Source organism: Gobius niger, assembly GCF_951799975.1.
Source record: "Gobius niger genome assembly, chromosome: 9".
In the NCBI taxonomy this organism is placed as follows: Eukaryota; Metazoa; Chordata; class Actinopteri; order Gobiiformes; family Gobiidae; genus Gobius; species Gobius niger.
The window spans coordinates 23,680,424-23,693,852 of record NC_136860.1 but is presented as its reverse complement, the minus strand read 5'-3'; the positions used below and the strand labels follow the sequence as shown (position 1 = coordinate 23,693,852).

Here is a 13,429-nt window from a genome sequence, read left to right as displayed (position 1 = left end):
GAGGAGCTTAGGTCTGATGCTCCGATGAACTTCAACAAACTGTGGAACAAACGTTGTTGGTTTTTTACATTTACATTGGAGTCCTGGATTTTTTTCCTCATGGACCAGACACGAGTTATAAAAGGGAAATTAGCTTTGTGGCCTCACACTGTGCCTGTTTAGTTGAACACAGCACATGTGGACCTCGCGGGGACCCTTGACCATAAACAGCCGATTACCTCCACTCATCATCGCTCGGGCTGGGAACTGTTCCGTTTTTTGCGATCCTACTTTAACTCCACGCCATTCAGGTAAAGTCTCCACTCCAGATGATTTCTCACAGCACCCTGGTTGGGAAACATTGATTTAATGATATGATCAATTCAGCCACACAAATTTTTGGTGATTTGTGTTTTATTTGACTTCATTTTCCAACCTGGTTATATAGCGAACCCTGCCACTGGAGTTGAGTCGTCTGTGGCACTGCTACAGGAATGATGATTCCTGATGATGATTTCAAAATAAGAAATTCATACACTGACTCACTCTTTATCTTTAAAAAAAAGGTACAGATTTAACATTAAGTTCAAGCACACGCACTTTTGTCTCAATAATCATAACGTGTTTTCTTTACGCTGCCTTAACACATTTCTCTCAGGCCTTGGTTGATACTTTCTTTTTTATATTCATAAATATTTTTAAACCTATTCATTACTTAAATGAATAAGCTTGTATGCTTGGATTCTTTCACTCAGTTTTCATTTGACTGTCTCATAAAGAAGAAAAGTAATCAAGCAGCATTCAAATCTTTTCAAGGGCATCTCTCATTTGCACTGGCAGTTTCATCTCGACTCTACGGTATTACCGTAGTACACCTGACCAGAATTGATAGTGCAAGTACTTTTCAAATCCTGCCTTCTTCTTTGCTAATTTAAAAGCGTTCCTTCATGCTGAACTCCTCTTGCCCCACTAAAATCACATCCCATTATCGCGAGCAGCCGGCTGCAGCTACAGCAGGATCAAATGCACAGCTATGAGGAAGCCTGTATCAGATATTAGGTCTCAGGAAATGCACAAACAGTTGGTTATGGAAAATGCCGGAGAGATTTCCTAAAATAGAGCGTTCACTGGAGACATCTGTGGTGGAGAAGGATTGAGGGTTCCGCAGTGTGACCCCATCCTGCCCCCCCTGAGGTTAGCATTACATCGGCACCAATCAAAGTCAACCTGTTCTTCACACAGGCAGCATAGAGGATGTCTCAGTGAACTCAAGCCTGAAGGAAATAAATATGTATCAACAGATATTCTGATTTAATATTTACATTAAAGCTAGATGGTGACACAGTGACACAGCGGTTAGCACTTGAGCGTCATAGCTGGAGGGTCCCGGGTTCAATGCCCTCCTACTGTGTGGAATTTACACAGTAGGAGCCTGCGTAGTTTCCTCTGGTTAATCCAGTTTCCCCTATAGAAACATGTACTCTAGCACAGTGTTTTTCAACCACTGTCCCGTGGCACACTAGTGTGCCGTGAGATATTGTCTGGTGTGCCTTGGGAAATTATCCAATCTTACCTAGTTGGGTTTTTTTTTTAAGCAAATGCGTTATTATCCACAAATAATGTACCGTTTTCGAGCGTCTGTGCTGTCTAGTGATCGGCAGAGTAACCATATAATACTCTTCCATATCAGGTAGTTAATTTCTTTGAGACAAGAGAATTAGTGAGGCATTGTGGCATTGTGGCTAGCGAGACTATACGGTGGTCCTATTCAAGACACTTTGATGAGAACGACTGAATATAGGCTACAGAGTCACATTTTTGAACATTTTCTGCTGGTGGTGTGCCTCGTGATTTTTTCAATGAAAAAAATGTGCCTTGGCTTAAAAACGGTTGAAAAACACTGCTCTAGCATGTATGTGAGAGTGAGTGGTTAGTGGTGGTCAGATGGCACAGATTGGCAGCCTTGCTTCTATCAGTCTGCCCCAGGGCAGCTGTGGCTAGGAGGGTAGCAACCAAGTAGTGAATGTAAACACTTTGTGACCATGTATGTGAAAGGTGCTATAGAAATAAAGTCCTGGACACATTTTAAAAGGGGAACAACACGGAACTCTGAATCCTCTGGTTCAGGGGTATATTCACTCTCCTCTCAGTCACGAAGCTCATATCTCATAAAGGCATAGACCTTCAAATTAAACATGGTCAAATTAAATATACAGTGCTTCTTCAGGCAATCAAGAGCCTTACGTTAAATATGCCAAAGAACACAGAATTCTCCACCAAGTGAATCAGTGCTGAACTACCCCTTGGTTCTGTTGTCCTAAATGTTATGGACCATGAACCTAAAATATCATCTGCATTTATAGTAAAGTAACGGCACTTGCAAACAACACTATTTTTGATGACAAGAAATGGAACACACCTTGTTATTCTCCTATGGGCTCATGGTAAAGATAATTGGCATGTAAATAGTAACACTGGAAGAAATTCTCATTTAATCAGATCATAGCTGGTACATGAGCATCATAACAATGACACACTCATACATTTGTGAGCTTTGCACGTTCACACTGTGTGAGAGCGAGATTTAACACAGTCTTTAAACATGGTCCAATATTGACCTGCACCAATGGGATTGTAACATAATGCACCATATGAGCACAACAGTTAGATCGTTTGGGGAAAATACATAAACTCGCTAATATCATCACCCTGGGATTTAAGCAATTGGGTAATAAAACAGTACCCTTCATTCAAATCTATCAGCCCAAAGTTGCTAGCAACATATAAACTATTGATAATCAAGGAAAAGCACACACGTTTTCACTGATTCCGCACATTGCTCACAATAATACCAAATCCCAGAGCACCTATAACACCTCTAATAGTGAAAAATGATATTAAAATAAATCTCGGTGTGGAGTCATAAAATGAGGTTTTAGTAAATGATAGTGTGCCTCTCCAACTACAAATTTAATTACTCTGTTAAATATGAGTGTTTGCGGGGCAGCCTGTGGAGAAGATGGTAATAATCCCCTTACCTTGAACAATGTGCTGTAATCTGTCTTCATATTCAGTTAAGTTTCTATAAGATAGAAGAATGCACAGCACAATAACCACACTCGCATGCATCTATATGAAAAGTATCTTTGTTTAATTTATTTCAATGTCTTGCAAGGCTCACTCAATATTTGATTTAGCCCTACTAAACCTTTCTTTTTGGCTTCCATGATGGGATTTGGACTGTGCCACATTGTGCGGAAAAGTAGTATGAGCAAAACAAATGGACTAAATTTAACAAGTTCAGAAAATGATCGGAGAAAGAACAACGACAAGTGAGACAGAGCCAACTCCACAACATATTGTAAATGCCAATGATATTGTAATATTGTAAATAACCAAGTCTTTGCCTGAGTGGTTATCCAAGTTTGGCATGAGGGCATCTCAAATGCTACACACAGATGCAAATTACATATAGTGTATTTAAAGATACGATGATTCCTTGGCAAAACTTGGTACTGGTTACTCAAAAAGTTGCCAGAGCATGCCAAGTAGTTGCAATTTTCTGTGTATTGTTTGCTAACAGGATCCCGTACAGGCCATGCCTCTCTCAATACTAGCTACAGTGCCAAACCCCGGCGGAGCAAGCCGAGCTGATTGGAGGGTGCAGAAGTCCAGTCGATGGTGACCACAGCGTCAATAATATCAAAGGGTACAATGATGGTATCTGGTAACAGCGCCGCCTCAGACCTCTGCGTGGTATTGATAAGGACTAATATGATCCTCCTTCACAACAGCACTAACAGGCTCGGGATATGTGGCCTTTGGCTTTTTAGATTCCCCCTTGTCTAGAGCAGCCCGTATTGTTTGACAATCAACTTCCAAATGCAAACTGAATTCGAGAATAGCATAGATAATGGAAAAAGTAGTGGTCAGGTAGTGGAGCGGGGTTTAAAGGGTACACTTCCATAGCTATGCATCAAGCATGTGATACAAATAGCTTTACTGACACTTTCTTGTGACACTCAATTCAATAATTTCAATGCAAACATTGGCTTCACAACAGCGAGCTAACAATACAGTAATAAGTTCTAACACATTAGGTCGATACACAGAAACACAATACTTGTGGGTTGATGTTTTCGCAAAGGATAATTAGAGAAATAATATAACATGGGGCTGATGGGAGGATGACAATATGCAATAGAAAGTCTCTGAAGTGAAGGGACTACAATTTTAAACAACGCAACTAAGCAGGGACTTGCATTAGCTAGACACTTCTAATAACAAGCCACCAGCCGCCATTGAAAGACACTGCCTAAAAAAATAAAAATAAATGACACACTTTGAAAAATGCTCTAATATTTTGTTGGACTGCCTTCAGCTTTGATTACAGCACGCATTGGCTGTGGTTTTGTTTCAGTAAGTCTCTGCAATCACTGTCAAAAGTGTTGCACTATTGATGATAGGAGAGTGTGATCACTGCACAAAGCCTTCTCCAGCACATCCCAAATATTCTCCATGGGGTTAAGATCTGGACTCATGCTTCCTGAACCACTGTTTCACCATGTGGCCATGTATTATCTTGGTATACATTAATGGAATACATAATGTGGCTGAACCTAGACCTGACCAACTGCAGCAACCCTAGATCAAAACAAACCGTTGAATTAAATTCACGTCACAGCAGCACGTCAGAAATCCCACTGTGGCAATATTTCAATTGAAAACAAAAGTAATAGCAAAGCAAGTCTCCTTTCGGTTAAATCATATTTCATCAGGAAAAAGTTGAATGGCTTCTTTGTGACTGAATGAGGGCATTATGGCTCAATGGAGTTCAAAAGTTCCAGACCTCAAAACCCGCTCTAGTTTCCAATATAAAAAGCCTCATTCAAAGTCCCCATACACTTTAGCTTCAGTAGTGAGACTTAAAAGTCACGGCAGACACTAATCACCTATTGTTAAATATTGACCCATAGTGCGATTATTATTCTGTAGCTTTTCGGGTTGCAGTACGTAATATTTTCAGTTTGTTTTAGTGCAACAGTCAATGGCATTTGTCTGTGTTTGTTTTCGGACATAACGTTGTGTCCCTGGTTGAGATACTAACCCCTGATTGGCCGCTCCAATGAGGCTGGTTGCAAAAGGAAGTGCAGCTGGCTTGAAAACTTGCCTACGGGTTCATGGATGCCTTTTTTTGAATTGGTCTATGTCAACGCTTCAAATATCATTCTTAGTCTATAATCGGGATCAGAGTTTCAAGTATTGGCTTCACATATTTTCTATTTTTTGACATCACTGCCATAGTCCCAGACAGTTCATTGTTAAAAAAAAAATATGACGGTTGAGAAAACCTTCAAAAAGCTTGCAAAAAAAACATGAAAAAAAAAGGACGCTTAAGAGTCTCAAGCTATTCCAAGCGTATTCATTGCATTCTATAGATTGCGAATCGCCGCAGAATCATTGTGATGGAAATGGAAAGTCCTCCACTGGCGCCGCATTTATCACAATAGATTTTTTTCCCTCCCCAAGAGACCGGGCAAAATTATTTCTCTAAATAGTCTTATATCATGTATCTCTTTGTGTGCGCTTTCCCTGCAGTGGCATTGTTCGGCTCAGCACACTGCAGAGGACACGCGCTCTCTGATCCCTCAAGATTGTCGCCAGGGCTATTGCCATACAAGTGCAATCACTGGCAAACACTTGGAGGGCATACGCACTCCAGAATGAAGACTTCAAAAGGTCAGGAACACAAATAATTTAAAAAATCACCGGCAAGAACATGAGACGTATACGTAACGTGCAGCAGTGAACAAACATCATCATAGTTTCAATATAGAGCCCTGATATAGCACAGCAGGGTTGCACTTTACTCTAGGGCTGAAAGATATATCGTTATCATATCAATATCGAGGAAATGAGCATTCAAGATATTAATATCGACAAAGCAACGATATATCGTTATCGTATTGATATCGAGATATGAACATTCAAAATATTAAAATTGAAAATGGAAGATATAAACAATATAGATTTTTATCAATAAAAGTGCACTCTGTGTTTTAATTTTTTGGAAAAATACTTGATTTTCACCTGATCCATAGTTATATCGTATCGCTATCGCTATCGAGATATCTGGCATGAATATTGAGATAGCCCTACTTTACTCCATGTGAAAGCATGTGGGAGTGGGTCTTATTGCTTATGAAGTTACATCTGCTGCAGCTGCTTGTTTTCTCTTAGCCCAGAAGGCATTAAGGGGATGTGATGAGTCTTTTATGACGGGATTTTTACATGTTGTCTGTTTATGTGGATAATAAATCAGTGTTAACAGAAGCTGAGTAGGAGATTTAGTATTTAATATTTAACCTGTGATATTTAACCATGAATTAGCAACACAAAGATGGGTTTTAGTTGCATGACAATGTCCTGGTATGTATGCCATTTTGAGGACTTTACCAAAATATAACACATGTTTGGAATTATTATTTAATCGATATTTTTGCTGCTCTCCGAACAAGACCAAAACATGGACTAAATCAAGTATGGAATATCATTTTAAATACATTAAGGCTGAAGTTGTAGCTGACCCTGTCTGAGTATCTCTGAGTATCTCCAAAACTGGTGGAGGGGCTTGGGGGCTGTTTTTGATTGTATGAGGCCAAAGATCCTCCAGCAACAATGCGTGATTATAAATGTGGCATTATAAAATCTCCCGAGATCCTGGTCTGGGCACATTAACAATACAGATCTTTGGCCCGATCTTCCGCCTGGCCCATGGACAGCGTTGCTCCAGATGTGAAGGTCATCTTGCCTCAGCGCAGCTGTTGCTCCACTAGAGGGCGTTACTTATTAAAAAAAGAGACATCGACTGAGGCATGGTTTATTACAGTACAAACAGCACTGAACGCTGCTCTCCTCTGGCAGCCTCACATTCTTTCCTCATTTACATCGTGCTGCCTCATGTTCTTCCTTTTGCATTATAGGCTTTTATAAGCTCTCACAGGTCAAACTAAAAACTTTATTTATCCCACTGTGAGTTAAACACTGTCGTGTCCGGTGTCCTGAGTGAAAGAGGTGCTGCTGTGGTGCGGGTCAAAGGTCAGCACTCGGCCAAAACATGAAATCTAAGTAATAAAAGCACACATTCACCCCCACTCCTCCACCACCGCAGAAAGAGTTCGGTTGGAGGAACATAACATCGCCATTGGCCATGGGCGTTTGTCCAGCCCACTCAATACACCAGATCTGGAGCTGGAAGATTGCGCCCCTCTTCGGCATCGCATCCCGCCATCGCTGCGTTTAGAAACACAAGAGCAGGCCCCTGATGCTTACTTTTTGGCATTAAAGGTAAAATAAATTGGAAATAGGACATAGGACATAGCGAGAGAGCTGTTTCACACTGCTTTTTCTAAACCTGTTCAATAATACTTTTATTTAATCATTTTTAAGGATACAGCAGCTTTTGGAGTATAGACAAGGCTGAAACAAACTCAAATGGTGATATAGTTATTTTCTGAAGTCACACAAGTGAAAAAGTAGTCATACAATCTTTACAAGTAGACCATTGCGCCTATGGTCAATATCTCTGTAGCGAGTATGCAAATGGGAAAAATAGCGATAATGAAATGGGGAAACGTTACAGATAAATAGAATGAAACTGCATGTGTCCAAACAGAGCGGGCGTCTGGTGTGTCCTTGTATTTACAGACCTATATCACACAGGCGCAGCCCTCTAGAGCACTGTCTTTTATCCAACTTCACTTTAAAAAATCCTTCTGATGCAATCAAGTGAAAATGAATAGAGGGCAATAGATAATCCTTTTCCAAAGCCAGCTCCAAACACCACACATCACCACAGTGTAGACGCTATCCTCGCTCTGACGCAAGCACTCAAATGTGAACAATAGCTAAAACTTGACCGTCTAAAACGCCTGAGACCTCTAGAAAGAGAACATGCATCATTAGTATGAAATGACTGCAAGTGATCAATATCATAGTTTTGCTATATCGATACAATTTTGGTATTGATACAAAATGCTGAACAAAAAAAAAAAAATAACTTACTAGAAACTTACACTATTATCTGTGATGAAAATGTAGTTAATCTCTTAAACTTAGACTAAGATGACGACTATTCAACTGTTATCAGTATATATGCTGCAATTACATGGACAATATGCCAAGAACTAAATGATGCCTTTGAAAAGTGAATGTACAGTAGAGGGTTACAAATTTACACACGCCTCAGAACATGAGGGCGTCGCTGTCTGTGGTGCTGAAATGGGCAGTTCTTGTTGACCCCTATGCCAAGAAGAAGTTCAATTCCAAGAAATGTGAAATTGCCCCTCACTATCAGGAGGTTTAGAGAACTCAACTCATGGATACAATCAACAAGAGCAGTTTAAATTGGTGTTATTTCCATTCCCGTGTCTAATGTGGCATGTCTCTTTGTGGTTAGCTGCTGTTAAAAGTGTTGCTGAGACGTAGCTTTTAAGGGACTCAAAGCCATGCAATACAATGTCAACATAACAGACTAATTAGTCATAGAAAAAGGATTGACATCGTTAATATTTACTGCAATATTTCCTTCATGTTGTGCTGCCACGTCAGCATATGTTTGTATTGAGTGTGTATGCATATTATTTTCTTAGTAAATTTGTCCATAAAAAAATCCATCCACAATCTTCACCGACATTAGCTTTTCTCTTGAGGGGCTTGTGTGGTCCTCTGTTGTCCTGTTTTAAAGGTTTTATTAATTGTATTCTTTTATACTTATTTATTTTCTATTGTGTTGATTTATTTGGTAAATGGATTCAACTTATATCGTGCTTTTCTACCTTTATCAGGCCCAGAGTGCTTTGCAGTAAGGATTCACTCTCTCATTCATACACCAATGTACACAGACACTGGAGCCAACTAGGGTGAAGTGTCTTGCCCAAAGACACAACAACAGTGTGCAATTTGCTGGAGCTGGGATACGCACCCACAGCCTTCCGATCACAAGACGACCCAATGATGATTTAGAGTTTGCTTTTTGCTTCGGCGTTTCAACATGTGCAGCACTTTGGGCGTTGTCTTGTTTATACATTTGCAAGAGGAATAATTTGACTGTTTGAATAACGGATGAAGCCAATCCCAACTACTTAAGGTTCTAACTATTTAGTCTCAGCATAGCCACTTCTCATTCTTCTACTAAGAGCAAAACAGCCAGTTTACAACTTCTATTATTATGAACAGGCCATGACTATTCAGGGAGAGTTTAGTACAAAGATGTTGACTTTAGGACGTCGTGTATTACATAATTCAAACATCATCATGTGATGTGAGAGGCTGTCAGTTGTGGCTCCAATATCGCCTTGTCAGGACGATAGCTTAAATGTTTAAAATGTGGTAAATGCCTAGTCTGTCACACCACGTTTCTGCCTCATTTACCATGTGATAAGCTCACCAGGGTTTGAAAGAGCAGCAGCAGGAGTTCCCAGAATGCTTCACTCTCATTAACAGCTGCTGCACTGTCTCCGTCTCTCTTACTATCACCAACCATCACATCTCCTCAGACACTTCTCCTCTGTGTGACGCTCGTCCATGGAAATAATTACTCGTGAAGTGTCTGCAAGTTGGGACATGAAATTGCGAGTAAATATATGGAGTGCATCGGAAATGGGGAGAAGCGGGTGCACCTGCTGTGTGGAGATCAGGCACGGAGCGGCGCAGTTCCTCCCACAGTGAAGAGTGTCATTTCATCTGATAATGACAGCTTCCACTCGCTGCCAAAACTAAACTTATGCCCCTGTGAGAGGGGGAGGATCACGGCAGAGAATGAAGAGCAGTCTAGTGGGCACTACACTTAACAGATTATGGGCTTATTCAATGTGTAGGTGGCAACCATGAAGGAAATACCTAATTTAAGCTGTGAAAGTAAAGCCAATGTGATTAATGTGTTATTAAGAGACAACAAAATAGCATGATTTCTAGTATGAGTAACTTTAACGTATTTATGGTTAAGCAACAAAAACTATAGGTGGCAAAACTATGCATCCAAGTCAAGTCAAATGCTTTGAGTTCCTGCTTTGAGTCTGATTGTACCATTTTTCACTGCGAATGAATACATTGATAATTCTATAGTTTGATTGGTTCGTGCAGGCAACATGTCTATGTCTATGTTAAAGGGACTATAAGGAGTTTAAAAATGTTAAAATTAAGTATTTTCCTTACCCCTACATGCTTCAACATTGTCCTAAGGTGTAGAATGAGGCCAGACATATTCACCACAACTGCCTCTAAAATCCTGCATCCTGAGTATAAAATGGCTAACTTGCATCTAGCCCCTTTAATGTGAATTTTAAAAAAAATTGTATAATGAGATTTGTTTTTGAGCAGAGGCAAACAGTCCTCTGAAGTCACAGGGCCCAAGTCCCAGTCATGTCCCACGTCATTGGTGTTCAAGTTGAGTCCCAACTTAGTGTAATTGATCAAGTTCAGTGTCAAGTAGGGGTTGGCCATATCGTATCGCATATTGTTATCGAGATATAATTTTGTTTTCGTTGGAATTTTTTTAGATCGTTGTGGACACAATATAATTTATGTTACGCTCAGCTCCATCACAGCAGCATAAAGACTGGGGGGACCGGTGCTGAAAAAGTAATGAAGGATGTAAACTGCTTGATTACATCATATTTGTGAGGAAATTAGTATGACTTAAAAAAAAAAAAAGGATAAAATATCACTGAATAAATCTTCCCTATAGGCGTAAGGCTGGGATTTTGAAGTCGTTAGTCCATTGTCAGTAATATCGTCAAATATATCGTTATCGTGATATTTCTTTTCTATATCGTGATATAGATTTTAGGCCATATCGCCCTTCCCTACTGTCAAGTATTCAAATTAGTGACTTACTGTAAGAAAAGCAGCACAGAATGTAGGCTTAGGATAGTGTGTTAGATTCACTGATTGATTTTTTAATGGTTATTTCATCAGGGAAATACAAAAGCAAATGGCACTCTCGAATGAAAGTAACAATCACTGAAAATAAAGTGTAGTCAGGTTGAAAAGGGCAGGATACACCTCGAAAAAACAGACACAAAACACTGAAGTTTCAATTGTTTGCATCGGAATTGCAATGTAATGTAATGTCTTTTACGGACAAACGGTCTACATTGCTTGCTATTGTCATTGGAACCCTTTTTGTAGTTTGATGTCTATTTTTAATCTGACAGCGCATGTGTGTTGGTTGTAGTGGCCGCTGTTGCAGTAGTGCTTCCTGACATTTAAACGTCTTGTCTCGGGCAGCTCCCCAGAGACCTGCTCAGCCTGAAAAACTTCACCGCGGCTGCTTCGCTGGGGAAGCCCTGACTGTTTATGTCAATAAAACTCAGCTTTGACCTCAAACTTCAACTTGTTTTGCAGAGGCTTAATCTACTGGTTGAAAAGCCAGTACTCATAAACACTCCTCAGTACTGTTGGACCAAAAGTAAGTACCATTTTTTAATAAAAAAAAAAAAGGTATTTTACTCATCGGGTTCATGAGAAAGACATTTCACAATAAACATGTTTACGTCAACAAACTCTCAGTTCTCAGTCCAGTATTCCATTTCCATTCTCATTCTTTCCCCACTACAAACAATGGGCCCCAGACTGGGAGCTGGGATCCAACCCTCAACCTCTGCATTTATGGGCGAACGCTCTACCACTGCGTTCCTCCGACCTCCATCTCTGAAGGATTTTGAGTACATTTCTCAAGCATGAACATTTCTTTGCTGTTTTGTAAGTATTTCTTACTCCTGCCAGAGGCCACACAAAGTGATCATGACACATCGCCGTGGTTCATTTTCTGTGGTAACTATAGGAGCACTTCTCTGACCTCCGCGACCCTCTCAGCACCTCATCTGATCGCAGCGTGTCATCCCCCATCACTGCGGACATTTGGAAAACCGCACCACTGCCATCAATGAGTAATGCACCTGTCAGTTTAGCCGGATTTCTCCCCATAACATCACATACTTACAGTCGAACAAAGGCCCAGTGTCAGCCAGCCCTCAAGAGCAGCCAGATCAAATGGCTTCACCATGAACTGAGGATCTTTTTGGAGTTTGGGGGGAAACAAGGTAGAGAGCAGAGGCAAATTAATCTTTTGCCAATGTTTTGGGGGATGTTGATGTTTTATATTTCATAAGTAAATGCTATTGATCATGTGGAATTTATGAGAAAAATTCTGTAAATAATAAGTCTGTGCCTTCCTTTCAAACCTCATACGAATCTACATAGAAGTCCATGAAAGGCTCCTGCATAGATTCAATGGCTTAAAGCATTAGTTTTCATACTAGTGCTGCTTTTTTTTTTTGCTTCCATTGCTTCCATTTTCATATTCAACGTTTGCAGAATCAGATGCATATTTCCTTAAATTTAGAGCAAAACGACATTGTGACAACTTCAAAACTGGTAACATTCCACTTATTCACAGACACCATAATAAAAAATTAAGCCTTTAAGAGCACCACACTCGACTTTTTCTTTCTTTTGTACACCTTCAGTTGTTACTTCATTGCACACAGGAATAGCGAGTCCTCATCTCCAGGTCGAAATGAGTGATACTTTACAATCGCCCAGGCGCAGCAGACTGTACAGTATAGAGCTCTATCCACTCAGCAATTTCTGTCCGTCCTGCTGCACACAGCAGCGTCCCCTGACTTCAAGAAGAGCTCAATAAAACCTTTAATAACCTGCGCTGCCATACGCACCGACCACACGCCTAAACGGATATTGAATTGCTAGAGCTTGAGGGTACATCAAACAAAAACTCAAGGAAGAAAAAGGCCAACTTCTGTCACACAGAAACTAGAAAGATTTGCCATTGGTGAGTCTAAATCGCGGTAATTCTCCGAGTGCAACAAGCACAGAGCCCTGTCCAGACGCACTCTTCCTCTGCACATGGTCACTGCCTCCTCGTGACGATGACAGACGGAACTTGTAGGTAAGCTGTGGGTGATAAACTTACAGTTAGTGGCCGCGGACGCTCCGCTGACAGCGCTCAAAGTGCACAGACCGACCACGCACAGCAGCCACACCATCTTTCCCGTCCAACTCCACTTGTATTATCCGAATCAAAGAGAGACAACAGAGCGTTGGCGCGCACAGGTTCCTCCTCGCGCCTCCAGCGTGGAGGGATACAGGAGACTGAGCTGATGTGGAGCAGAGCACCGCGGCGACGTCACGTACGTCCCACAAGCTATCTCTCTCTCTCTCTCTCTCTCTCTCTCTCTCTCTCTCTCTCTCTCTCTCTCTTTCTCTCTCTCTCTCTCTCTCTCCCTCTCTCTCTTTCTGGTCTCATTCATTGGCTAAACAAAGGAGCGGTGCTCTAATGGAGACTCACAAAACAGTCTACAAATATTATAGCTTTTCCAATTGGGATTAAACAGTTATGATAATGATATTGAATTGCACTTGTATTGCG

The 13,429-nt window shown here is 40.7% G+C and overlaps 1 protein-coding gene across 1 annotated transcript in view; it reads right to left on the bottom strand.

Moving 5' to 3' along the window:
- The window catches only part of LOC306967924 (contactin-associated protein-like 5), an 87,231-nt gene extending 74,065 nt beyond the window's left edge, over positions 1 to 13,166 (bottom strand). The window contains exon 1 of the mRNA XM_079563126.1: positions 12,974 to 13,166. Within this exon, the coding sequence (XP_079419252.1) occupies positions 12,974 to 13,046 (73 nt within the window). The 5' untranslated portion in view covers positions 13,047 to 13,166. The remainder of the gene's footprint in view (positions 1 to 12,973) is intronic.
- Between the last annotated feature and the right edge of the window lie 263 nt (positions 13,167 to 13,429).